This window comes from Aspergillus welwitschiae, assembly GCF_003344945.1.
Source record: "Aspergillus welwitschiae strain CBS 139.54b unplaced genomic scaffold BDQ94scaffold_4, whole genome shotgun sequence".
NCBI classification, from domain to species: domain Eukaryota; kingdom Fungi; phylum Ascomycota; class Eurotiomycetes; order Eurotiales; family Aspergillaceae; genus Aspergillus; species Aspergillus welwitschiae.
In genome coordinates, this window is record NW_020798698.1 from 1,155,629 (window position 1) to 1,182,256 (window position 26,628).

Here is a 26,628-nt window from a genome sequence, read left to right on the forward strand (position 1 = left end):
ATTGTCACCCAGCTTCACTCAATTTCTTTCTATCTGAGCGGTGTTCCATGGATCAGTTCATGTCATATCGTCTAGTGACAGGCCATGACTTCACGATTGGCTGGCTCCGCGGGTATATATTCCACCTCAATGGAAAAGAGACTTTCCATTCGGCTACACGATAGAAATTTTACGTGACTTTCATACCACAACATAGCAGTCTATGATGCTCTAGATGTCGTCACTGGTGAAGTCACAGTGCCTATTCCAATTGTCTATATTAACCCTTAAATAAGACCAGTTGATCTAAACTTGTGGACTTGCCGTAGATCTCACATCGTAGCCAACTCCCTCCACCCCCCGAAGGTATCGACAATGCTCTCAACCATAACATCTTTCCTCATCCTTCTGTTCTTTGTTACCACAGTCTCCGCCTATCCCTTCGAGGAGAACTCCTTTCCTCGTCTCCAGGATACTTTAGCAACTGGCACCAAACCCGGCGACCCCCCCAAATTCGGTGGTGCGTATGACTACGTCGTAGTGGGGGGTGGCACAACCGGGCTCCTAGTAGCCAGTCGGCTAGCAAAGGCAGGAAAATCAGTCGCCGTTATCGAAAACGGCACATACCCTACTGGTAATTTGACTACAGTGCCAGGGTACAATGAGCAGTGGTTTAGCAGGGTGTTGCCGTCGAATTGGACGGATTTCGTGAATGTATGGCCTACTGTGCAGCAGGTGGTATGTTGCCTAAGTCTATTCCGGGGTAGATACTTACGGGCGCTAATCCTGGCTTTATTGCAGGGAGGGGGAGAGCAGCAGCATATGATGGGGAGAATGGTGGGTTGCTGATTCCTCTACACTTTCCGGTAGCCTCTGTGGTGGTTATGTCTGATAGAATTGCAGATCGGAGGGAGCCAGGGCTTCACCTTTGTCGATTACTTTCGCACTACTAAGGGAGCTCTCGAAAGATGGGCTAACGAAACAGGCGATAATTCCTGGATTTGGGAGAACGTCCAGCAATACTATAGAAAGTCATTCAAATTCACACCCCCGAACAATGCCGCAAGACCTTCGAATGCCACTCCGGACTATGAGTCAAGTCAAATCGTTGGTTCTACGCCTGGGCCACTAGAACTCACCTTCCCCAAATATGCCCAGGCATTTGGTAGCTGGGTTAAACTTGGTCTCAACGAATTAAAAGCTGGTATCAATCGAGTCTTTGTCGAGGGCGATATCAAAGGTGCCAGTTGGATCTTAAATATGATCGATTCGCAAACGGGCAATCGCGCCACAACGTATACAGCTTTCCTGGAACCAACACAGAAAGATGGCACGTCGAAGATTGACGTGTATGTGGAGACGCTGGCCGAGAGAACTTTATCAAACACTCCCCCTGACAGCGACCCCGTAACCATCGGAGTCTTAGTGAAACGGGGGGGCATTAGATTTCCGATATCCGCAGCGAAAGAAGTAATTCTAGCTGGAGGACCCATACTTACTCCTCAATTTCTCATGGTGTCTGGTATCGGTCCTCAGGATCACCTGCGGGAGATGAACATTTCAGTCAGAGCTAATAGACCGGGAGTCGGCCAGAACTACAACGATCATATTCTCTTCGGCGTCAAGCACGCAGTACAAGTGGAGACAACATCGGTGCTCCTCAATACTACCAGGAAGTGGCAAGAGTGCGAAAGGTTCAAAGCTCACGCAGATGGCATGCTGGCCGATCCGGGCCCGAATTTCGCCGCCTTTGTCGATTACCCGGAAGATATTCGCCAGAACCTGTCTGCCCAGACTAAATCAGGTAATTTGTGGCCTTGTGTCTCTCGTGGTTCCGTTGTGCCTAATACTACGATTCCAGATCTCTCCCAATTCCCCTCTGACTGGCCAGATATCGGTATCGTATCTTCTCCACTCGGCGTCAATGGCGACGGCAATCACAACTATGCAGACCTCGTCTGCATCCCTATGAAGCCCATATCCAAGGGAACTATTAAACTCAGATCTAAGTCCATGGATGATAAGCCTGTGCTGGATCCGCAATGGCTGAAATCTCCGACAGACATGGATGCTGCCGTCGCCGGTCTGCAGTACCTTCTGCGCCTCTATGGAACGAACAGCATGAAGCCCATCTTAGATGCCTCGGGTAAACCTATCGATCTAGAAAGTTCTAACAAGGACGACCTCATTAAGTATGTGAAAAACAACTATCGAACGTTGAATCACCAATCTGCATCGTGCCGAATGGGAAAGCGAGACGATCCTATGGCCGTGGTGGATAGTAAGGGCAAGGTAATCGGGGTTGATAGACGTGAGTCCTACCTACTTCGACTCCGGACTTGGCTTTTAGCTGCCCCTCCGGTCTGTAGGACAAGACTGATTGAGAGAAACAGTGAGAATTGCTGACCCATCTGCCTGGCCTTTCTTGCCTGCGGGATTTCCGTTAGGCACTGCCTGTAAGTCATACCCTACTATTCCCACAGTCAGTTTTGGAATGATCGGTCTAACCTATTCAAACTGTAGATATGTTTGCGGAGAAGATAGCCGATAACATCCTCAGTGATCATGGAAGTGACAAGGATGAGGATGGGGATGGGGATGAGGATGAGCTGCGAGTGGAACTCTAGAGAGAGGGCCCTACGTTTCTCAACGGAATGATGAAGAGTACTCATTCGAACATGAAAAGGCACCGACCTACTGAAATTGCAACAGATGTCTATAACACACTCTCAGGTAGTGGTAATATACTAGATCACACTACAGGAAAAGTGACTGCAACTGGCTTGAGCGACAATGCTCCGTTTCTGAAAGACTCCCAATGGCACTCTAGAACGGGCCATTAATCCCAACGAAGGGAGCAAGAAGCAGGTCAGAGCGAAGGCTACTGAGATCTGAAATTGTAAATAACATATGAATTGATTAAAAGTCTAATCCTAGTGTAGAGGTTCCGTTGTTGATTATATTGGCATCGAGCATATTCCCGCCAGGGGTAATTTAGTATCAGCCACGCTATCTAATCGGCACACGCCAGTGACATCCAAGTACTTGCCGGCGACCGGGCATACAAATCGATCAAAGCCTATACTAATACTCTGCAGCCGGCATCTACTATTTCTGAAAAGATCAACAAACCTGTTTGCCAAATTCTACGTAAGCAATAATCGGCATCACTCTATCTGCTGCCACACTCCCGCCACGTGTCTGGCCTGAAAAGCAGATCATTGTCGAAATCGTCTCTCGGAGGCTAAATATCGAATTGCCCCACCTTCCCCTCATCTGATGCAGAGAGCGAACGTCGTTCATGATGGTTTTCACATCAATTCTCTTAAACCAAATCAGGACTCATTTTTCCTCCCATGGAAAATGCCATCCACCCTTTGCGACAGATGCAAAGTCCTATACTTTAGCGCCGAGTCCCTAGCGCGATACGGCTTCACAGAGCTGGGAACAGAAACCGGAAAACCCCACCTGCAATTCCCAGCTGGGCAACATTCCATCCCTATCGAATTTGACTGTCGTGATGACCTCCCCGAATTACCGGCTCTTAGGGCGTCAGGCGAGGCAGGATGCTTGTTCTGCCCAGCGCTCCGAAATTCGCTGCTAAAGGGCATTAGCGAATGTCGTCTTCGCAGTTGGGTCTTGGGGAACCATGACCATGGACAATGGACAGTCAAGGTGGTCAAGGTTTCGCTGATGGCGGAATTCAGAGCCTCGGACGACGAGAGAAGTAAATTCGCAGCAATCATGATGGGATGGGATGTTCTTAGGCCAGGACAGGATCGGTATGAGGGCGATTTTACTGGGCCCGATGGTCTGGTTTACTTCAAATTACGTGCGCACTCTGGTTGGTTACCTTATTTTTCTGCTTAGTATGGGTTGACATTGATTTTGGTCTCCAACTGAGATGATCGTTTGTGTTGACTACAGATAGATGATCACCTTGCACGCTATTTAGGCATCGCATATCCGCATCCCGATCAAGATAGGCTCTCCACTGAAAACACAAAGACTATCCTAGACCATTTGATCGATTGCGACAAGAACCATAATCACGTCTCCAGCATTGTCCGCCCTGGGGATTCAATATCCGACAGGTTGCCTCTACGGCTTATTGAGATTACTGACAGCCAGGAAGGCAAGAAGCTGCGCTTGGTAGAGACAAAAGAAATCAACGGTCATGAATCAAACTGTCAAGACGCCTCCAAATGCCCGAAATACGCCACACTCAGCTACCGCTGGGGCTCCGACGAGTTCCTCACCACAACCCCCAGCAACCTTCAAGCGCATTACCGGGATATCCCACTATCACCATTCTCGGCAGATGACCCCACGACGACCCTACCACCGGGTTTCAGAGATGTCGTCGACGTATGCTGCGCGTTGGGAATTCCGTATCTGTGGATCGACAGTCTCTGCATTGTCCAGAAAGAAACGAGAACCACAGACAAGCCTCTTCTTGAGATCCAACAGGAGCAGTCCCGACGCGATTGGGCCTCAGAGTCGACCAAAATGCACAGCATCTACATGTCATCATACCTGACAATTTACTTGACTGCCACAGATACGCCCCTTCAGAAAATCTTTGATCGACCGGTATGCAGCTCTGAGTCTCTGGTCCCCATCACATACTCCATCGAAAATCGCCCTGAAGTCCACGGCTCATACTTCATCGAGCCCTCGCCTTACACAGGCGAACTGGATCACCTTTTCTGGAATCCATACCTAGCCGCTGAGGATGAGCTAGACTCATCAGTATGGAACACCCGCGGTTGGACCCTACAGGAACGACTCCTATCCCCACGAAAGCTCTACCTTGGGGTAACCGATATGCTCGGCCTAGGCTTATTGACCTGCCCGTCACCAAAAGATTACGGGCGCGATGTCGAGCTAATCAAACGGCCCCGACGTCACAAGTCACTGGACAAACTGGAGATCGGAGGAACGTCGTCTGCAACCGGGGAACAAGCTCCCGATAACACAAAACTATATCGCGCTTGGTATAAAATCGTGGAAGACTATACCTGTCGTGATCTGACGGTCCCAAGCGACAAGTTACCTGCTGTTGCCGGCATCGCACGCACACACGCCTTAGCCCTGAATGACGAATACCTCGTTGGAATATGGGTTCATGATTTAGCCACGGGACTTCTTTGGGGCACCCGCAACGCGATGAGACCTGGCATGGAGCGATACTTTGGAGAACGAGAACGACAGCCCATGATCCCGACAGAACATTATCGGGCGCCGACTTGGTCATGGTGTGCCAACGATGGGGCGGTTGAATTCCTTGTACGTCATCTCCATAATCCGAAATCGGAGATCGAGGTTCTCGGTCACGATGTGATCCCGCAGTACATGGGAGACAGCTATGGACAACTGGCAGTCGACCAAGGAGATCGGGGATATGTGAAGCTCAGGGCGAAGATTAGAGTAGCCCGGATGGAAGCCAGGTTCCAGCCGATACCAGACATCATGCTGCGGAACTTCCCTGCACTGGCAAACCGAGATCCCGAGGCTGAGAATAAGGAATTTCAGTTACGATATGTCCATGTGACTGACGATGCTGGAGAACGCGGGAGTGAGACTATATTTCTGGATCATGCTGGATGCTATCCTAACGAAGAAGAAGTCTACTTGATGATTGTATCCAGGGGTGATCAGCGGGTGTGGTCGGAGCCTGGTAAGTACGAAGTTGGGGTTCGATCTGCCGGGTTGGTGCTGCTGAAGTGTCCGAATCAGACGAGATTGCAGTTTAAGCGGATTGGCTTCTTTACGCATTTCTGGGATTCCGGACTTACCCCAATCTTCGATAATTGTGAGCCGCAGACTGTTTATTTGGTGTGATCATGGCAGCCCTTGAGGGTTTCTATAGATGAAGCTTGTTAGACTAAATCATTCAAAAGTAAGGATTCTGTCACTAAACCTGTTTCGACAGTAGCGTACAGGCACCTACTTGCTCAATCATTACCTAGTAGAACCCTATATTTTATGTCCTTTGTTGGTGAGCCATACATGACTGAAGCTTTGACTAGTATACATAACCCCCGGCTCGCATAAAAATAACGTAACCGACAATCCGAAAATCAAAGTAGAATAGCCTCGAGGGAGAGCCCTTCATGTTTTCATCCGGCTACCTCAGCATATAGACAGGTACTCCGATACATCTGCAAAGCTACCATCCGAGCTGGCGGCACTGCTGCGCTCTTGGAGCATATCCTCCAGTCGTGAGTTAACTCGGGAAGGAAAACAGTAGAAGAAGCCAGCTTCCATAAGACTGTCTGAGGACTGATCAGCAACAGGTTGCTGATTGATAACGCTTAGCAGCTCATCAACCGCAATAGCCAGCTTTTCCGTGAAATCAGGCCGTTGGCGCAGGCAATCAGCGAAATCCCCATCAGTATATTTGTTGTCATACTTCGCCCGGAAACGGTCAGTTCCCGCGCGGATGTGAATGGATATTGGCGCTCGCCCCGCACGACAGGCAGCAGTGAGCTTATATACAATCGCCTTCAGCTCATTCAGCTTGGCATTCGTGCTTCAAGAGATGTGGATCGGAGGATATTCTCTTCTCTAGGAAGGTCTGTCGCTTTTTCACCACAAAGGCAAATTCCAGGAGGAGCACTCCCAGGTCAGCAACCTCAATGTTGACGGCGTGCAGCCGACCAGGCAGGCGCTTGTATAAAGTTCGTAGTTCCGACAACTTAGAACAGACTTGAGCGGCTAATGTTGCGATCGCAATAACGCTGGAACTGATCGATAGTGGATCCATGGTTGGCAGCCGATCGAGGGACAAACAGCAAGCAAGAAATTCTGAGAGGGGTCATCAGATTGGGTACGATGACTCTAACAGTGATAGAGAACAGAACAAAAGTACTGTTTATCTGATGTTGACTAGTAACGGAGTTCATTAATCCCGGTTTAGCAATTGGGCTCGAACCCAAACTTGGCCGGTCTCACAACGGCTTGACAATCCAACCGTCAACTGCAGTTGGGTAACATTAAGTAAAGTGGACGTACCACTCACACTAGCTGAGTTTGGGTTGCTAAGGCATTTGTATCACGAGCACCAAGAGTGTGCATTTTCCTGGTGGATTCTGCTCGACGGAGAGGCTGTGGTGACAGACTGCTGTAGCCGTCCTGAGCCCACTTATCGTCCTCCGTCCTTTCATATCACACTCTGAGAAGCCAAGTGGTAGCATTTCCAGGTTACAAGCATTCATCACTATATTGGTTTGGGGAAGACATACCCACATCTAGGTTTATTTCGGATTAAGCTTCAGTAAGAAGCGGATACTTGCGCCATTCTCGTACTTATTCCTTGTACGAGCCTTGGCTACCATGGCCACCCCAGCCTAGATCTCCCATCTGCCAGCCTTCAGGTCGACTGCGGGTGGTCGGTTAATCCCGTAAATAGCGCGACGATCGAATATTCTCCTCGGTACCTGGCTCTGTAACAGTTCAAGAATCCCACTATCACGGGGATGCTTCCGTAGGGTGTATTCTCACTCGGTTTCCTCCGAAATCAGAACATCAACATATCTGAAATTACTGATTCTAACCTTTCATGAAGCGACGGGCAAGGATATGTAAACATTCGCGAAGACACCAAGTAGTAAGCTGGTCCAAAATGCCAGGGGAAGCCATGTAGCACAAGACTTTGGACTTTAGAGAGCATGCTGGTTCATTTGCTTTGATTTTCTTTCTTCCCCTTTCTTACAAATTTTTGTCGTCTCCCACCCCTAGCCGCCTGTACTTCGGTCTACCCCTCTTTACAGACTCCCATACGATATATAGCATCTCACACACCCCCTCCCTCCCTCTTGCTGTCGTTGCACCTAGAATCACAACATGAGATTTGGCCGAGATCTTCACCTTCATCAGTCCCCAGAGTGGGTGGAGCATCATGTTCCATACAATCGTCTCAAAAACCTGTTGAAGATTGCCGTTGAGAGAGCTACAAATGAGCAAACTTGTCCCGATTTTTCAGGTTCGTCACTTGTAACAAACACAAACATTTGATAATTACATGCGCTTAACTTTCTTTAGATGTAGAATCATGCCTGGATCAAAGCATCGCAGTTCATCTTCGGTTTCGCGAGAAGCAAGATAACTATCTTCGCCAGCAAGTAGAAAAGACAAAATACTATCACCACATAAGCTGTCGCGTTTTCGATCCAACTTCGATGTGCACACTATCCCAAATTGACGTCGAGATTCTTTGCAAATTGTTTAGCAAGCTTTCCCAGGAAGCTTTTCAACTGCTGCGGTACCAACGGTTGGACGTTGAAGCCGTTTCTCGCATCTACGCAAAGATCGACAAACATCTAGAAGGGGAGGAATGCCACTCCGCTCGACCAAACTATCTGGACAGATTCATGAGACAAACACCAGCGAGCGTACGTATGGCGGGGAAATTGGACCTAACGGTTGCCCGTATACAGGAGAGACGGTCGGATCCCAGCAGGCCGGCCTACCCACAACCCCGATTATATGAGGCGCTACGGCAGGATCATCCTTCGACAGTTGCTTCCATGGTAGAAGAGTCCTTACAACAGAGTAACTTACCCAGGGAGTTATTTCTCTTTCATCTTTTAGAGCTAGCTGTATATGAACTTCGCCCTAATACTGTCCGCACATTACTATTCGATGTGCTGCCTCAGAACGACATTGCCATCCAGGCTGTATTATTGAATCGCTTGTTCATGGTTCTGGGTCTTCGGAAGGTGCAACTATCAGCACCGTATTCCTGTACACTCTTGTGTAAGATCCAAGACCTTCTCTGCCAGGTGATTGGGAGGTTAGGGCCCAGGTCAGAGGAGGTTCTGCTGTCGGAAGATGAACTCGGACGCCTCCCTCTACACTATGCTGCTTCTGCCGGGCTTTTTGGGGTGTGCATGGCAATATTCAATGTCGCTAAAAGCTGGAATACTACATCTAGATGGTGTTTGATTATGCACACTGACAAACGAGACTGTTCACCTCTCGAGTATGCGGTTATTAGCAACCACCTCGACGCTGTTTTATCTGTTCTATTCTACTTGGAAAGATTATTAGATGCGCCCTATAGTGATGACGGAATAGCATCATTGTTGAGTCGAATGCTCTTTACTGCGCTGCATTACGGATATGAAGATCTGATTTCGATCATCTCATGGACTTGCTCTCGCGTCTGTCAGAGACCCAGGACCTGTGAAGGGGCCAGCCCGCTGCATGTCGCCGCGCGTACTGGAAGGGCAGATCATGTACGACTACTGTTGGGGAACATATGTATCTCTGATGTGAACTCGGTGGAGCCGATGTACGGTTGGACTGCGCTGATTGTCGCCTGTGTCGAAGGTCACCAGAGTATCGTCGATGTGCTTCTCGAGCATGGAGCCGACCGGGACCACAGGGACCATCGCGGCTGGACAGCACAGGAGCATGCCGCTTTTCGGGGGCATCTTGCCTTAGCGAAAGCCATTGCCGGGCCATCCAAGTGGGAGGCAGGTACCGATGGACTACCTGCCGCACCGTTGACGCAGCAGGGTGCCATGATTAAGGCTCTACACCAACGGTCGCAACTGGTGGTCTACCTTGGCAGCCTGCAGGATGGAAAACAATTTAAACACATAGAGCTTCGAACACCATCACTGAGAAGTAAAGCCTCGGACTACAACCTTGCGCTCAAAGTTTCTTCCCCTTGGAATAACTCTGTTCGTCAGCTCAATTTGTCCTTGCTTAGTGACACGGCCAACCAACCATTGATCTTTGAGCTTCCCACTCCGACCGAGGCAGAACTGTGCCTAGAGCTCCTCGATTTGAACGATGGTCCTAAAGGTCAAGCACAGTTGCTTGGAGGCGGTACGGCGCTGCTGATGGACAACCTCAGTACCTTTGGCGAGAACCGGGAAAGTCTGGTGCGCGAGAGAACTGTTCCCATTCTCGAGAGCGGGTCGTTCCAGGTTATAGCTACTGTGACCTTCACATTTCTTATTATCAAGCCATTTCAGCATCCCAGCATCCCCTCTGTGAGAGAATGCTTTCTCCGTTATGACGATTTCTGTCTCGTAGGGCATCGAGGTAAGCATGCAGGTTGAGGTTATTTATGCTCGCCGCTGAAAATGTGCAGGTTTCGGGCAGAATGTTGCCGGGCATGATTACTTACAGTTGGGAGAGAACACAGTGGAGGTAAGTGGTAGTTTATCTAACTAGACCATATGCTCATAGTGCCCAGTCATTCCTATCAGCTGCCAGTCAGGGAGCTTCTTTTGTCGAGGTAATGTTGAACTCCCCTATTCTATCTTGCTGATCTAACGTCTTCTAGTTCGGTATGCCATTCGCTATTGAAATCTTGTTTTTACCATGTACTAAGCTATTGCAGATGCTCAATTGACCAGAGACCTTGTACCTGTTGCATACCACGACTTTTCCTTGAGCGAGTCTGGGACTGACATCCCAGTGCATGACGTGACTCTAGACCAGGTTAGCGACATTACCTCTACGACCTACTTGGAATCCATCTAACTTTCCAGTTTCTGCACGCGAGCAAAATACAATCCCCAATGGGGCATCCAAGCTCCATCTTGGGAAACAGCCACTACCATCGAAATCGACGCTCGCGGTCTCTTGCCAGGGACAATGAGCACGGAGCGCAACAAATGCAGGAGAGGATGAGACACACGGTTGACTACATGAACAAAGGCTTCAAGCCCAACACGCGAGGCCACGTTATCCAGGACTCATTTGCAACCATCGAAGAGCTACTAATCCAGCTACCGGAAAACCTCGGCTTCAACGTCGAGATCAGTGAGTCGTCCCCGTATCTCATCTCAGAAAACATCGCTAACAATTACTGGAATACCCCCGACTCCACGAAGCCACCGAGGCAGGAGTAGCCCCGGTAGCGATCGAGATCAACACATTCGTGGACAAGATACTGGAAAAAATATTCACTTTGAGTCACAGCAGAAACATCATTCTGTCCTCGTTCACTCCCGAGATCTGCATTCTCTTGGCACACAAACAGCAGACCTATCCAGTCATGTACATCACCAACGCCGGCAAGGCCCCAGTCCTAGACAGAGAGAAGCGAGCTGGTAGCCTGCAAGCTGCAGTGCGATTTGCCCGGCAGTGGGGTCTCGATGGGATTGTTCTCGCCTCCGAGACATTGATCATATGCCCTCGTCTGATCGGATACGTCCAGCGGTCGGGGCTCCTGTGTGGCTCGTATGGACCACTCAATAATGTCCCGGAAAATGCCCAGGTGAGTGAAGTTGCCTGGGGAGTCACTCGGAAATATACTAACCCCACCTTCATAGCTCCAGTTCGATGCCGGCATCAATATTCTGATGGCCGACCGGGTCGGGCTTATTGCCACAGCACTGCAGGGCCGGGATGGCGATGATCGGCGATTGAAGAACTAGCGGGTTGCTCCGACCGGTCGCATAGGGAGTGGTGACATAGATTATCAATGAGTTAGGGAAGCCCTCATCCCTCGATAATGAATCTACATATCGTATCTTTTGCATACTCTATTTGCCTATTTTGAAACCTTCCATAGGGTCCTAAGCAGTGTGGGAAATGCCCACTCTGGAAATTCGGCGTTTCGGACCGCGGCGGATGCGGGTGGAGAGACCCCGAACGGCGCCGTCGATCGTCAGCGATAAGGTGGTGATCCCAGGGGTGAAGTCATAGTTTAGTGGAAGACCTTTAACCAGTAGCATGATTTTAGTAATTTGTGTCAGTCAGTAAGAAGGGCTAATCCGAATAGCTTCAAAATGGGCAGGCTACCCAGTGTACGTGGGCTTGTTGAAGAAAACGACGAACCCCAGAAAAGACGTAAAAGCCTAGCCTAGGCCGATCTCGTGGGAGGGACAAAGGCAGCTTGAACCCTGAAAAGGTGAGGCTCCACTGGTTCGCCCATGCGATCATCCGTGGGTCTCCCTCGTTGCGCTGCCATGAAGCCATTTCCCTATGGCGTCACCAGCCGGGCCTTACGCCAGGGTTCCTTTGACTTCATCTGTCCACACTCCTTTGCCCACCTGTGATTTTTTGCTGTGGTTGTCCTCTCCTTCCGCAATCATTCAGTTCCTCTTCCATTGTTCCTGAATACATACACGAAAGTACCAAATTTCCTCATTGGCCGCACATGGTCGAACCTTCCTATCTCTGCTAGCAGAGATGCCGCACCAAGATGGCCCAACGGCCGACGACTGGCCGGACGAGCACCTCACCGAACAAACCACCAATAGCACCGGCCATGGGCGGACTCCCCGGCGTGCGCATTATCATGAGAGGGGACTCAACACCGGGGTCCGGGTAATGGGTGCGTGCATTCCCTAATCTTTCTTCATTCCAATATTCCCTCAATCTCAACTACTAACCATAATCAATCCTACCAGATGATGGCCGCCTGGACATCAAGATCCGCGAACGCAAACCCTGGGTATCAAAAATCATCAAACACCTCCAACAGCAACCAGAACCCCTCCGCGAAGAGCGCAAACCATCTGTCTGCTTTATTGAAGATGGGAAACCCCCCTGTGCCTTAAAACTCAACATCGTCATCCAAGTCGTCGGCTCCCGCGGTGACGTCCAGCCCTTCATTGCCCTAGGCAAGGTCCTCAAGTCCCACGGCCATCGCGTCCGTCTCGCCACACATCTCGCCTTTCGTGAATCCATCGAGCATGAGGGTCTCGAGTTCTTTAATATCGGCGGCGATCCAGCCGAGTTGATGGCGTTCATGGTGCGGAATCCGGGCCTGATGCCGCATATGAGTACCCTGCGTAGCGGGGCGATTCCTCGCCGGAGGCGCGAAATGAAGGCTATATTTTCGGGATGTTGGCGCTCGTGCTATGAGACGGGTGATGGAACAGGGTTGCATCATATTCCGGAGGATCCGTGGAGTGAGACGGCGGATTATCGCACGATGCCGTTTGTGGCCGATGCTATTATTGCGAATCCGCCGAGTTTTGTTCATTTGAGCTGTGCGGAGAAGTTGGGGATTCCGTTGAATATGATGTTTACGTGTGTATCCCCTTTTCAGATCTAGATGATCGAATGTGCTGATCAAATGGGTGTATGCAGAATGCCCTGGTCGGCAACACAGTCTTTCCCTCACCCGCTGGCAACGATCCGCACGAAGAACACCAAACCCTCCGCTGCGAATTTTGCTTCGTATGCCATTGTCGAAATCCTTATGTGGGAGGGCCTGGGGGATCTGATTAACTCTTTTCGGAAGCGTGAGCTGGGGCTGGATCCGTTAGACGCTATTCGGGCACCGAGTATTGCGCACCGGTTGCGTATCCCATACACTTATCTCTGGTCGCCAGCCCTCCTCCCCAAACCCGGAGACTGGGGCGATAATATAGACATCACCGGCTTCTCCTTCCTCTCCTCGGGCTCGGACTACACACCCCCCGACGACCTGGCGAATTTCATCAAATCTGGACCTCCCCCAATCTACGTCGGGTTCGGCTCCATCGTCGTAGACAACCCGGGTTCACTAACAAAGATCGTCTTCCAAGCCATCCGCGAAAGCGGACAACGAGCAATCGTCTCCAAAGGATGGGGAAACCTCGGAGCCGACGAAGACGATATCCCAGAGAACATCTTCATGATCAGTAAAAGCCCACATGACTGGCTCTTCCAGCACGTCTCCTGCGTCATTCACCACGGCGGAGCGGGCACCACCGCTGCCGGACTGGTACTGGGCCGTCCGACCATCATCATCCCGTTTTTCGGCGATCAGCCGTTCTGGGGCTCGATCGTGGCTCGCGCTGGCGCTGGCCCGCTGCCTATTCCACATAAGCAGCTGACGGTGGAAAAGCTGACGAATGCGATCAAGCAAGCGCTTGAGCCTGAGACGTTGGAGAAGGCAAAAGAAATTGGGAAGGAGATGCGTAAGGAGCGGGGGGTGCAGAATGCCGCTGCTAGCTTTTATCAGCATCTAGATGTGCAGACTATGCGGTGCTCTATTTGTCCGGATCGGCCGGCTGTGTGGTGGGTGAAGCATTCGCATATTAAGTTGAGTACGTTTGCTGCGGCGGTGTTGGTGGAGACAGGGTTAATTAGTCCGCGGAACGTTGTTCTGTATGTTCTGTGTAGTTTGTATCTTGCGGACGGTGTGTATATGGCTAACTGGTGGTTTTAGATATCGTTCACACGAATACGACACGAATCGAGATCCTAGAGGCCCATTGACAGCCGGTGCGGAGGTTCTCTACGGCATAGTCTCGGGGTTCGCCAGTGGCATCGCGGAGGTCCCCAGCGGAATGAGAGGCATATTCTCGACGACGCATGAGCGACGACTGCATCACAAGCACGACTGGAAAAAAGCGCGTCGGCCATCCTGTCTTGATGAATTGAATACCCCTCGTCACCGTCATCGGCGAACGGAAACGTCCCTTGATTCTGGTGTCGGGGCTGATGTGGTGCCAAATGGTGACAGTCAGCACCCAGGAACTGGAAGCCAAGGCCAGTATGAGCACGGTGATCCCCGCGAGGACCTATCCTCCAACGAGGACTCCCGAGAATCGACTGAATCCGACGAAGCGTATCACTCCGCTGGGGAGGAGATTCACCGAGATCAGGCCGTTTCCGACCGTCAGCAAAATGTAAACGGGGCTACCAACAGCCCCAGCAGTGGTGATCCATCAAGCCCGCCCATAAGCAGCTCCGATACTGATACGTTCGACACAACGGATGACGATATGGGCGCGGAGCTCGATCTCGAGCGAACCGTAACTCGACTGCGGTCGAGGGAAATGTCCCATACAAAGGAAATATTGGCCGAGACGTCCTATCACAGTGCCAGGGCGACAAAGCATATTCTGGATTGGCTCCTTCTGTTGCCTACCGATTTGACTTTGAGTCTGACGAAAGGGTTTCATAATGCCCCGAAATTGTATCACGATACCTTGGTGGAAGAATCGCCACGAGTGCTTGGAGTGAGGAGTGGGTTTCGTGCTGCAGGAACGGTATGCTCTTCGGATGCCCCTGAGGAATGGTTGAATTTGCTGATGAGTATAGGAATTCACTCATGGATTTTACAATGGCATTACTGGACTTGTCACGCAGCCCGTGGTCGGGATGGAAAAGGCTGGTGGGAAAGGATTATTGAAAGGTATTGGTAAAGGCGTAGGAGGTGTCTTCCTCAAACCCACTGCTGGTGAGTTTCTCCTCGACAAGACTGGCAATGTCAGAGCTAACTGGGACCTGCTTAGGCCTTTGGGGTTTGGCGGGCTACCCGCTGGACGGGATGCACAAGAGTCTCCGCAACTCGCTCTCCAAGAGCAAAACGAAAGATATCCTGACATCGCGAATAAGACAGGGTATTGAGGAGATGTGTGCAGCTACCACGCAGCAACGATCCCTGGTGATCCAGAAATGGCATGAGTTGCAGCCAACGGGGCTGAGGCATGAGCATGGGCATGAACATGGCTCGTAGGTAGATATACCCAGTTTACTGTGTTTTTTCTGCATGTGTACGATGTATATTTAGTCTGTAGTGTATAGCTTTGTGGATCGAATGTACACTAGGTGTCCATAACTGATAATGATTCTTGCCGCATGTGATTGATAAGATAGGAGAATTTCGGATCATCCCTGTGCAGCAAGGCTTGTTTTTTTCCTTTCCAGAAGACAGAATTCAAGAGATTTATCGGGATCACTAGCCACAGTGATGTCAGCCTGTTATTCGCATCTCGATTGCCCGTTCAGGAATTCACTGGTGTCCATCTCTCAGGCCTTCCAAGGCAGTCATTCACTCAGCTCAGCCACTTCCCCCCACCTGAACCGCTCCTTCGTGAACTCTGGGCCCCGGATCAGCCCAATCAAACCATTCACTTGGTCCCTTAGTGGCTGTGCCGTCGCTCTTCATTTCCGTCCTGTGGCTGCGCCCGTCTCTGAGCTTCAGCTGTCAGATACTTAAACGTCGCACAACCCCACTTCCTCGATCTCACTTCATCGTCATCATCAAACACAGATTTCGTCCTTAATCTGCATTCTTCTGAAAGAAGAACCATGTCTTATCAGCAACCTTACGGACAGGGTCCGCCACAGGGCTATAATCAATATCCCCCTGCAGGACAGTACCCGCCGCCGCAGGGACAGTATGGCCAACACCAACAATATCCACAATATCCCCCGCAGGGTCCAGGCCCCTACCAGCAAGGTCCAGGTTCTCATCAGCCGCCTCAACAGCACGGTTCATACCCACCTCCAATGGCCGGTCATCATCCTCAGCAGACACAGGCACCATACCCTCCCCAGCAGCAACACCCACCACAGGGTGCCTCTCCATACCCACCTCCCATGAGCGGCCAACATTCTCAGCAACCTGGTCCCTATTCTTCATATCCACCATCACAGCAGGGCATGGGATATCCGCACCAGGGCCCTCCATCCCAGCAGGGCTACCCACAAGGGCATCCTGCTCAGCAAGGCTATCCGAATCCGCCACAACAGCAATACCAATCTTTCCCGCCGGGTCCTCCAGGCCAACAACCACCACCAATGACGGCACCCCCAGGGGCAGGCGGGCCTTACCCCAGCTATTCCCCCCAACAAGGCCCAATGCCCTCCCGTCCCTCCCCCGGCTATGATCCTACTTTCCTTGCCCCAGGCACAGCATCCAACGAAGCCGAGGCTCTCCGCAAAGCCATGAAGGGGTTCGGCACGGACGAGAAAGCGCTGATTCGCGTCCTGACTAGCACCACAGACCCGAACCGGATGGCTCTTATCCGCCACACGTACGAGAGGATGCATAACAGATCTTTAACAAAGGACCTGAAGTCCGAGACCTCGGGATCTTTCGAGACGATCCTCGTTTCGCTTGCCACGGGACCATTGGAATCGGATATCACGTACCTCCACGACGCGATGAGCGGGCTAGGCACAAACGAAACGGGATTAAACGATGTTCTTCTGGGGCGGAGTAACGCCGACCTGGCTGCTATCCAGCGCGCCTACCGCGATAAATACCACAAGTCGCTTCTCGACGACATCAAGGGCGAGTTGAGCGGCAAGACGGAGCGGTTCTTCGAGATGCTACTCAACGCGAGACGGCCCGAACGGGGAACTCCCTTCGATCCCCGCGGTGTCGAGACTGACGTCAGAGAACTGCATCGTGTGACCGCTGGAAAAGTGGGAACAGATGAGGTCGCTGTTTTCGGTATCTTCATGAACTCATCGGATGAGAGATTGAATGTGCTGGCCGGGGAGTTTGAGAGAATGTATCATGTTTCTCTGGAGAAGGTCATCCGGGGTGAGTTTTCGGGGCATTTGGAGGATGCGTTGGTTACGATGCTGCGGGTAGCGAGGGATCCGGTCTCATTCCACGGTGCAACTTTGAAGGAGTGTTTCTTTGGGTCCGATGGGGTCAATGAGAAGAGGTTGATTTATTGGACTGTCAGGTTGCATTGGAATCCGGAGTATTTCGCGAGGGTGAAGGGAACAATGGGAGGGAATTTGCGCGCGTTGGTGAAGAATTATGTTTCGGGCGGGGATTTTGAAGATGCAATAATGGCCGTTTGCTCTCATTGATAATATTTTTTCTTTGTTTTCTGTTGTATTCTTCATGGTGGCTTCCATAATAGTAATGATATGATGATGAAGGATTGTATTTCGAGGTGTTGGTGTGTCTTTCAGTAGTCCTACTAGTACTAGTAGGCTTGGCTCCAGCCATAGTGACCAACTACTGGCAATATATATCCGGCACGAGTTGTAGAAAAATCGTCGGCCGAGAGAGAGAAAACCGGACACACCACGATCTCACAATGGGAAGCAGTGTAAGAGCTCTATGAATCAATTAGATACATAGCCTTCTTAAAGAACAACAAGATCTCCAGAGATCCAACAAACCATAAATGCAACGGACACAACCGCTATACTGGAGCTAGCATGTTATGGTGATGATATATGTTAAGGCCCTTATGTATTAAAGTTGAGACCAACTACCATAACAACGGCAAGGTGGCCGAGCGGTCCAAGGCGCCAGGTTAAGGTTCACCTTAACAGTCAGCTTCCGAGCTTCCTGGTCATCGTAAGATGGCGTGGGTTCGAATCCCACCCTTGTCACTTCTTTTTGTCTTTTTGCTTTTTCTCACCTGATTGCTCGCTAACATTTTTTTTTTCTCTCTCTTCTCTCTTCTGATTTCATGGTCGTGTGGCCGCTTGGTCTGCTCTATTGCATCTACTCACCACACTGGCTGTCTGCCGCCCGCCTGCCCTCTATTAGCTCCACCATTTCTTTCACGGCATCGTCGCGTCGTAATGGTGGAACATGCCGATTTGTTGGATCCTTTTTGTCGACAGAGATATTATCAGGTACTAATTTAATATGAGCCCACATCTGTAAAGAACACCGTCCCCCTGTAGTTTAGTTAGCCAGGTCTTCCTTATGATTATGAGGTCCTTAGTTCATTTCCTCAACAACAACTTCTGTTCGTCCCTGTTTCTACAGTCAATACTATCTCAATTTCCATCTTCATGCATTCACCTCATATAGCAAACCTCCTTGAATATAATCAAATCGATGGAACAGCCCGGTAAGCTCCATCCCTACATTGTATCAGAGCCATCGCCACCCCACACATCTATCCAGAACTACTTATAGTCCCGTTTTCCCACAAACCAATGGACCAGGGTAGCACTGCTGAGTTATTCTGTTGTTGTATACAATGTTTGAAATAATGACGCAGGCACCGGAAACAACCCTCCGAGCCTGACGTCCACGTGGCGCATCGTTACTATTTCCATCCCCGAGTCAGGGTAGTGTCCCCTGGTTGAGCATGGAAATAATCCAATCGCCGTCCATCTATATACTTCAGCCTTAAACCTTTACAGGAGATAGTATTCATCTTATCGTGCCGTGTTATATTACACCTCAGTAACAATGGTATTGTCGATCCAACAAAGCGTCTTTCTCTACATGCCATTATACTGAAGTTCTTTGTTCGATATTTCCCTGAAGCGCTTCGTCGTATCTATTGTACTCGGCTTGAACCGGGAAATTTGCCCATCCAACCGGAAACATGCGAAAGCTGAGACACTCTCGCTTCATGAAGTGAAAAGGACTATAAAAATCCAGCTGCAGCAGCAACATGTCCCGCAAGACTCGAGACGCATACATACGGACCGCCGCGCCCCTCTGGGCGCCATCCATGGTCCTGGGCCCCGACGTGTTGTATACTGTGAATCATCTCAAAGTAATTACTTTGGTCTATGACGGAATTCTGGCATCTTCAGGACTGTTGCAGAGATTTAAGCCTACGGGATCTTAAGTCGCAGGATTCCTCACAGCTCTGAAGCCCTGCTCTTTTTCCTCTGCAACTCTCTGCTAAGAATCCCGACTCAACTATACAAACTACTCACACCAGCTCAAGCAACTTCTTTCAAACCTGCTATATTCGGCAAATCCTACCATTATCTTACATTTTCCGTTTATGGAACAAATCCACGACGAAAACCACACCATGCAGTACTCCAGCGTGCAAGTTGCCACAGCGCAGTCACCTGCTGCTCATCTCCCAGCCTCATCTGCACCCGCAGTGCAGACTACCGTTCAACCAACCGAAAGAACATACTCATCTGGCTTCTTCTACCAAAAAGGCAAATACTGGTCGACTAACCAAGTGAACGCCCTCAACCGCAACGTAACAAGGGATGTCACTCCCAGTGAGCTACTCGGTAGATACTTTCCTACCGAAGAAAAGGATCTCCAGCGTATGTTATCTTCCCTCCATAAAGACAGCCAACCTGACAAGCAACTGACACGATATACCATACAGTCTTCAACAAACTCCAGAAACATTTCATCATCCCAGGTAACGAAGATGTTACCAACTACGACCCCACGAATCCCATGTGGGCAGATAATAGTCTCGGACGGATCTTCCAGTCCTTCTCAATCATCATGAAGTGGCGCAAGCAAGACGCATTAGTGCCCCCCACCATCATCACAGTCATGACAACGTTGGGATACCGCATGAGTGCATTCCAACACTTGTAAGTACCACCAACAACAACTTTTCAAAACTCCAGACAATCAAGCTTAGCTAATACCCAAACCCGAACAGCAAAATCACCGAACAATATATCGCTTACAACCTCCCCAAATTAAACATGAAGGGAGTCCTCCGCTGCGATGGCGGAATGTACAACCTGAACGATAGACTGGGCAAATTCCCGTTGGTCGTGCTTTCAGTATGTCATTTCCTCCCCTGCCCCTGTCCTCCCACATGCACAATAATGCTAACAGCGACCCCAGGATGCCTCAAATATCAGTAAAACACAAGCTACTAATAACGAAATATCCAATATCCTCCTTCCCATGGCGGCACAGTACGACTACGGCCGGAAGCGCGACAAATACGTGTCTTTCTGCATCATGGCCTGGGATACCAAATATCGGATTACTCGGGCCGAGGCGTCACATACCTACTTTGAGAGTCTGCGGCAGGGAAGGCGCACGACAGAAGAGTTGGTCATTAAGAGAACGAGGATATATGACTTGCTTGGGAATGAAGATCGGAGCCCGACGGAGGAACTTTATCGGACGGATTATTGGTTAAGAGGTCGGAACCCGGATCGAGAGGAGTTCTTGAAGGTATTTTGGGGAATGTGTTTGTTTTTGAGCGATTATACGAGGGTTGTATGATGTTATTGTTTCTATCGACTTTCTGGGGTTTATCTTGGGTTAACTGTTATGTATGGTGTTCTGTTGTGTTATGTCTCTCTGGAGTTTGTTTTACCATGTGCTGAGCGATTACAGTCCTGTCCTGTTTCGAGTCACTTTGTTTGCTAAATTGATTGGTTGATTATCGGAGTGAGAAGTCAAAACCACTCCTGATCGAAGTGAGTCGTCAATATCACTTCCTACTAATACCGATCCTTGATCCGTTGATTTGATTAAAACGTTCTATTGCTCAACTAAGACCTAATTGCTGGTTACATCCACATCCACCCAACAACTAGATCTCTTCTTCCCCCCCGATCGATATAGATTCGACTTAGATCAAACCCATCCTCGAATCACAGTAAATCATGGAATAATTTACTGAGACTCAACGCACTGGTAGTAGTAAGGGTTCCACTTCTTGCAAACGGAGCCGCTCTCGCAAGTGGTAGGGCCAGTGTGGTTGATACCACCGCAGCGCTCGTACTTCTTAGCAACACCGCCAGCGGAAGCGCTAGCGCTGGCACTGACAGCAGGGACGACGCTGGAAGTAGGAGCGGGGGCAACGACGGCCTCAGTGCTGGAAGCAGCAACCTTGGACTTGGACTTGGTCTTGTTCTTGCAGGCAGTCTTGGAGGACTTAGAAGAGGTGGCGAAGGTGGTGGGGGCCTGGGCCTGGCTGGTGACAGCGGAGGTGGCCTGCTGGACGGGGGCAGCAGAGCTGACGACGGGAGCGGCAGCTTCGGTGGTAGCAGCGGCGGCGGAAGAGGTGGACTCAACGACAGCAGCAGCGGAGGAAGAGACCTCGACGGCGGCCTGGGTGGCGGGGGTAGTAGCAGCGACAGCAGCAGAGGTGGTAGCAGCAGCAGCAGCGGAGGAGGATCCGGAGCTGGAGCCGGAGCTGGAGCCATCCCAGACATCCGGGCCGGGGATGGGGTAGCTGTCGAAGGAGTTGTAGATGTCGAAGAGGATACCGGGGTCAGTGGCGGTGTAGACGCCGGGGATGGAGACACCGGAGGGAAGCTCGCTGGAGCCGTCGGAGGTGACCTTGAACTGGACACACTCCATGTAGAACTGGGCACCACCCTCGCGGTTACCCTCGTGGAGGGCAATGATCTCAGGGCGGAAGAGGTAGTTACCGGCGGGAACATCGGGAACGGTGATGTTGTGCTTGCCCTTGTTGGCGATCAGGATGTCGGTGGCCCACTCGTCGGAGCTCTTGTGGTATCCGTCCTCGGCGATCTTGACCCAGTTGTTGCCGTTGGAGCCCTTGGCCGTCGGGGCCATGTAGACCTGGACGGGACCCTTGTGGGAGGAGGCGATGATGTCGTCGGAGTCGGAGCGGTCGCTGTGGTGCCACTCGAAGGTGACAACGTCACCGGTCTTGACGGAGAGGGTCTTGGAGGCGGCCTGGTCACCGTTGACGTTGCAGGTCATGTCGGTGGACGTGACGTCGGTGACGGGGCTGTTGCTGGGGGGACTGCGGATGTAGCCATCGGCGGAGTTACCGAGACCCTGGTCCTCGCCGTTGATCCAGACGGCCTGGACGGTGGTGTGGGCGGAAGCCAGCTTGGAAGCCGCTGCCAGAGCGAGCAAACTGTAGGTGGTAGTCTTCATGGTGGTAAGTGAAATGAAGGTGTTTTTAAAGTTAGGGTTAAAGAATGAATGTGTGGTAGAAAGGAAGAGAACGTAGTTCGCAGAGAAGAAAGTAAGAAAAAAGAATGTACAGCTATCCTGGCTGATGAAAAGAATGCTTGATGGAAATCTTGAAAGGCAGGTTCGCAGAGAGTGTTTTATATCAGGGCTCGGGCAGGGGAATGGGTGATGGGATGCCGGTTGAGCGGCGGAGGAGATGCGGGCCCTGCCAAGCCAGACGTTTCATCTTAATGCGATCCGGCCGCGATCCATGCTCCACAGAACAGGGTCAACTGGACCCTGGCGGAGTGCATTGCCATACCATCCGCCGGTTGCCAAGGGCGGCTGCTACAGCGGCGCCTTGGCTTCATTTTGCAGGCGCGTAGAGGGAGAGACACGGGTCATGGCCCTCTTCTTGGCCTGGCTAGTCTTACTCTCAGACACTTCCCATAGTGTGATAGTCAGACCATTGGCTGGCTAAACGGCCAATCCGGGCAAATCCCCGGCGTTTAGCCTTAAGCATGCCGGACCTTAATCTTGTTGTGGCCTTGGCTTCTTGCTGCAAAAGCTTTCTGTCAGCTTCGAAGGTGGGGACATTCGCCCAGACGGTGTCCCTGGTTCCAATAGCTTACCCTTTTATCCTGAGAATTGATGTATGTTAACCCCTGGTCAATCAGCAATATAGCCAAGGAATTGTTCAATCTCCGTGTGTGCTGAGAGGCTGTTCACAAGGACCCTGTTCATGAAACGGCACTATTAGTGAACGGCTTGCCGATGGTGAATTTTCGGTCTCCGCTCGATAGCACGCTGCAGAACCAATGCCAGCCAATCCGGATAAACTGGTAATAATCCTTCATTCTCATATGGGCCAGATAGCAAACAGCCTCGGCATAGTATACACAATACAGAGTACGCAGTAAAGGAAATCGTTTCCATGATGGACGATCTTTAATCAAAGTTAATCTACGATCATGTACAATAAGGGACGGCTGGCACAATACAGACGGCCCATGGTTGGGAAAGTGTGGTCTATCATTTGAAGTAGTTCTGTTCCGGTAAAATATGGTCCCTTTTTAGCCGGCAGCAGCGATCTTATGCCTTTAGTAAGCTCGTATTCAGATGAGGGTTTTGCGGGCCAAAGACAAAATCTACATAACAGTTATCTTAGAACCTATATACTTGTAATTATATTGAATGCCTTGAGTATTGAACACTTCAGGATAATCTCAACTATAGAGCCTGACAATAATGTCGCATTTGATTTTCTACTAACAAAAAAGTATGATGGCTATTGTTTGTAAATATTCCCTTATAACTTCACCAATAGTACTGCACAAGCTTGACCAGATATAGGAGAACAGGGTCACAGTATAATATATAGCAAATAACGGATGTGTATATCATCCAATCAGCTCCTATGGCTCAGTTGGTAGAGCGCATGACTAGTAATCATGAGGTCCGCGGTTCGAATCCGCGTGGGAGCATTTCTTTTTCTTTTTGCCGTTTCAGATCCACATCCTTCCATCTATGCCCACATAACATCAGTAACAAATGTTGAATTCCGTCCTCGGCTGTGAAATCTTACTGCGGATGTTTCAGATAATTCTGTTACCGCATAAAACCCCGCACATGAGTGAAGACCGAGAAGGCAATGCCCAAAAGCAATCACACTATCCACACGTTGATTATAGATAACTGCCAGTTATATATTATGTTCGCTAGCTGACGCACCCGAGATTTTTTCAGTGCTGAAATCAAAAGGGAAATTTTGTCTGTGCTTATATCTTCTCTCATCCCATTAGAACTTCCACAACGCGTGTGACTCGCAAGATGTACTGATAGGCTACCAGCCCATATGAGAACAGAGGAGAGGTTATCTCACAGTCTACCTACAGCAATGAACCATGTAAAGGCTTCCGACCCACAACCCTCATCAACTTGAGTGGCGGGGAATCTCCCTGTGCGCACAGACGCCGATGCTGTTCAACCAGTTTCTCTGCCTCTTGTGATGCGACCTGCGCGGTATCGACCTGCTTAGATCTCAGCAAAAGAAAGGCATAGAGTGTTCTAATTATCGCAGTGAGTCTCTCCTCGATCTCATAGTGCAGATCAGGGTTCTGGTGCGAGTTATAACACAGCCGCTCTACACCTACAAACCCAGCTGCTCGGCTCTCTTCATAAACCTTGGCTGAAGCCTGAAAGCATTTGCCTTCGGCTGTCAGTCCATAGTCAAAACAGCGATGAAGCTCACTGAGCACTGGGTAACCTTCCGTGAGGTAGGTTTCTTCGTCAATTTCCTCCCATTGGAGATAGCCACCGGGCTCTGTGGTCATATTAGTACCAACTCGAGAGGCAGCAATGCGACGTGCACAGGAAAGGGTTTGCCATACTCAATATATCGTAGATATTTGCAATCGCAGCTTTGTAGTCAGCTTCCTCAAGGGCAGCGACTAGAAGACGAACGTGTACCAAGTCATATCGTCCCCAATGTTCTCGAGGGAAGGGAATCGTCAAATCTTGAACAGAAAAGTGGATCGCTCCTGGATTCTCAGGAAATTGCTCAGCTGAAATGTCGAAGCCATGATAGTAGCGTTCAATTTGTGGTGTGTCCAGAAATTTCGACACATCTTGCAGCCAAATTCTGACAGAAAATTGCCCATCAGTTCCAATGACTGGGTCTTGCACGGAGAGGACAGGCTCACCCAGTTCCAGTAGCTATGTCGGCAACAGAACGAATTTCGTTGAGAGGAATTGAAGGATGAATGAGGGTATCTCCGCTTGTTTTAACTAGCACGCGATGCTGTAAGTCCAGTCTTGACGGGTATTAGAAACCTGTATGAGATAGTTCACAAGCATTGCAATATCTAAGATCATACCTCTCTGACTCTTTCTTATCCCTCTCGAAGCAATATTTGTCTTGAGTAGCCATTGCTGCGTTTCGCTGGTGTTTATTCTCCCGCGGATGGGATAAGGGCGTTCTACCCTCCTTAAATACTATAGAACCCCCTTACTTGATTTCACTCACGATCTCGATCGTTACCCGGCGGTGATTCTCTCACCAATCAGCATGCTTCGCTTAGAGTATACCTTTAGGTGGCTATTGGTTCTTGTTTGTCGCTGAGGACTATTCAGCTCCACCGACTCGTGGAATAGCTGCAGGAGCTGAAGAATTGCCACATTCCGCACCCCTCAGCCAGCCACCCCCAGAAGCGCTCACAACAAAGCGATTGGTGCTGCGTTGATGATCTAGACAACCTGCTTCGAGACTAAATGTTCTAACCGCGAAGCGTTTTCGCTGATCATCTCGGCTATATTTTCCTCATGCCCTGGCAGACCGTCACAAAACGTGCTGATCTGTGCTCGCGCCCCCTCAATAGCCACGTATCACGGAGATGTCCGGCTCATTACAAGTCCGGCTCATCTTCTTTGAACTAACTGCCTGGCTGATGTAGCGCGCACTTGAGAAATACCTAAGGGCTATTTTAGCAACCCCCATATCCCGCAGCAACGTGGACCAAAATCACTGGTAGTAAAATACTGTTTCCGCTCAGTCAACAACTGGTGGCGTCTGCACAGGCCCGTATACGAGGTTGGCTGAGAAGAGTTATAATAGAAGGGGAAAGACAGCACTGTGAGCAAGATCTCAATGACACCCGGCATCTGGTCAAGCTTTCCATTTGCTGCTCTCGGGTGCCTGAATTGACCCCGCTTTTCAGTGTGATCGTCTACCGTCGCGTCATAGTAGGATGTTTATGACCAAGTAGAGGGCCCCACACCTTTAATTGGCGTCCTACTAGGGACTACGCCTTCGAATTCCATTGGGAGCATCTATTCTTCCCCGGAAGCACCCAACGACAAAAGTTTAGAGGACACTAAATCCACTGAAATTTGGACTTCAACCCAAGATTGAATATATCTCCTATAACTGGAGAGATTTAATTTGGTCTCTATATAGCGTCTCAAGGATATCCTACATACATACCCCGATCTACAGTTACTAGTAGCTTTGGGATCCTCCCCCATATAGAAAAAAAAACCTATGTAAAGGTAAGTGTGCGATAGAAAGGCAACAATCAGGGAATCTAGTCTCGTAGGCTTCCAGCTTATGGTAGCCAGAAATCAGATCAGACAGCAAATATCTTCCCGTGTAGGAGACTTCTCAGCTCCATGAGGATCTGGCCAGTAATTTAGAATGATAATTTGGAGTTGGGAAGGCTTAGTGCCAAGCAGTTGTACTATCTCAATGGCTGCTCCAGAGTTCAAAGGGCTGTATAAGTAAAATGATTATAGTATTGTTAATACTACTTTCAGTGGGATTCGACTTTCGCTCCAACACACCTTCGAGTCGCCTATAGATG

The 26,628-nt window shown here is 50.0% G+C and overlaps 9 protein-coding genes and 2 non-coding genes across 11 annotated transcripts; 8 read left to right on the plus strand and 3 right to left on the minus strand.

Annotated features, from left to right (window-relative positions):
* Positions 1 to 354: 354 nt before the first annotated feature.
* BDQ94DRAFT_157165 (GMC family oxidoreductase) lies at positions 355 to 2,606 on the plus strand (the record flags this gene model as incomplete). Its single annotated transcript, XM_026768708.1, has 5 exons — positions 355 to 717; positions 781 to 816; positions 850 to 2,290; positions 2,373 to 2,435; positions 2,503 to 2,606. The coding sequence occupies 5 exons, from the start codon at positions 355 to 357 to the stop codon at positions 2,604 to 2,606; spliced, it is 2,007 nt and encodes a 668-aa protein (XP_026630733.1).
* A 710-nt stretch (positions 2,607 to 3,316) lies between these two features.
* BDQ94DRAFT_182984 (uncharacterized protein) lies at positions 3,317 to 5,823 on the plus strand (the record flags this gene model as incomplete). Its single annotated transcript, XM_026774288.1, has 2 exons — positions 3,317 to 3,823; positions 3,911 to 5,823. The coding sequence occupies exons 1-2, from the start codon at positions 3,343 to 3,345 to the stop codon at positions 5,821 to 5,823; spliced, it is 2,394 nt and encodes a 797-aa protein (XP_026630734.1). The 5' UTR covers positions 3,317 to 3,342.
* A 291-nt stretch (positions 5,824 to 6,114) lies between these two features.
* On the minus strand, positions 6,115 to 6,748 carry BDQ94DRAFT_166873 (uncharacterized protein; the record flags this gene model as incomplete). The annotated part of the gene is made up of 2 exons (XM_026770659.1): positions 6,115 to 6,486; positions 6,575 to 6,748. 2 exons carry the CDS (start codon positions 6,746 to 6,748, stop codon positions 6,115 to 6,117), a joined length of 546 nt encoding a protein of 181 aa, XP_026630735.1.
* A 1,079-nt stretch (positions 6,749 to 7,827) lies between these two features.
* BDQ94DRAFT_182986 (ankyrin) lies at positions 7,828 to 11,484 on the plus strand (the record flags this gene model as incomplete). The annotated part of the gene is made up of 7 exons (XM_026774289.1): positions 7,828 to 7,966; positions 8,026 to 10,038; positions 10,088 to 10,146; positions 10,186 to 10,234; positions 10,340 to 10,440; positions 10,491 to 10,764; positions 10,836 to 11,484. The coding sequence occupies 7 exons, from the start codon at positions 7,828 to 7,830 to the stop codon at positions 11,360 to 11,362; spliced, it is 3,162 nt and encodes a 1,053-aa protein (XP_026630736.1). The 3' UTR covers positions 11,363 to 11,484.
* Positions 11,485 to 12,138: 654 nt separating this feature from the next.
* Positions 12,139 to 15,406, plus strand: BDQ94DRAFT_157168 (putative UDP-glucose,sterol transferase; the record flags this gene model as incomplete). Its single annotated transcript, XM_026768709.1, has 6 exons — positions 12,139 to 12,283; positions 12,360 to 12,984; positions 13,045 to 14,049; positions 14,111 to 14,936; positions 14,989 to 15,127; positions 15,183 to 15,406. 6 exons carry the CDS (start codon positions 12,139 to 12,141, stop codon positions 15,404 to 15,406), a joined length of 2,964 nt encoding a protein of 987 aa, XP_026630737.1.
* A 525-nt stretch (positions 15,407 to 15,931) lies between these two features.
* Positions 15,932 to 17,641, plus strand: BDQ94DRAFT_136878 (uncharacterized protein). The gene has a single exon (XM_026764956.1). It carries the CDS (start codon positions 15,982 to 15,984, stop codon positions 17,500 to 17,502), a length of 1,521 nt encoding a protein of 506 aa, XP_026630738.1. The 5' UTR covers positions 15,932 to 15,981; the 3' UTR covers positions 17,503 to 17,641.
* Positions 17,642 to 17,925: 284 nt separating this feature from the next.
* Positions 17,926 to 18,036, plus strand: BDQ94DRAFT_t37. The gene has a single exon. It is a non-coding gene; the product is annotated as a tRNA-Leu (tRNA).
* Positions 18,037 to 19,433: 1,397 nt separating this feature from the next.
* Positions 19,434 to 20,617, plus strand: BDQ94DRAFT_166878 (uncharacterized protein; the record flags this gene model as incomplete). The annotated part of the gene is made up of 4 exons (XM_026770660.1): positions 19,434 to 19,683; positions 19,749 to 19,965; positions 20,037 to 20,163; positions 20,228 to 20,617. 4 exons carry the CDS (start codon positions 19,434 to 19,436, stop codon positions 20,615 to 20,617), a joined length of 984 nt encoding a protein of 327 aa, XP_026630739.1.
* A 306-nt stretch (positions 20,618 to 20,923) lies between these two features.
* On the minus strand, positions 20,924 to 22,252 carry eglD (putative endoglucanase; the record flags this gene model as incomplete). Its single annotated transcript, XM_026774290.1, has 1 exon — positions 20,924 to 22,252. One exon carries the CDS (start codon positions 22,250 to 22,252, stop codon positions 21,014 to 21,016), a length of 1,239 nt encoding a protein of 412 aa, XP_026630740.1. The 3' UTR covers positions 20,924 to 21,013.
* A 1,429-nt stretch (positions 22,253 to 23,681) lies between these two features.
* Positions 23,682 to 23,754, plus strand: BDQ94DRAFT_t38. Its single transcript has one exon. It is a non-coding gene; the product is annotated as a tRNA-Thr (tRNA).
* A 405-nt stretch (positions 23,755 to 24,159) lies between these two features.
* BDQ94DRAFT_166880 (class I SAM-dependent methyltransferase) lies at positions 24,160 to 25,199 on the minus strand (the record flags this gene model as incomplete). Its single annotated transcript, XM_026770661.1, has 4 exons — positions 24,160 to 24,593; positions 24,661 to 24,911; positions 24,973 to 25,083; positions 25,147 to 25,199. The coding sequence occupies 4 exons, from the start codon at positions 25,197 to 25,199 to the stop codon at positions 24,160 to 24,162; spliced, it is 849 nt and encodes a 282-aa protein (XP_026630741.1).
* Between the last annotated feature and the right edge of the window lie 1,429 nt (positions 25,200 to 26,628).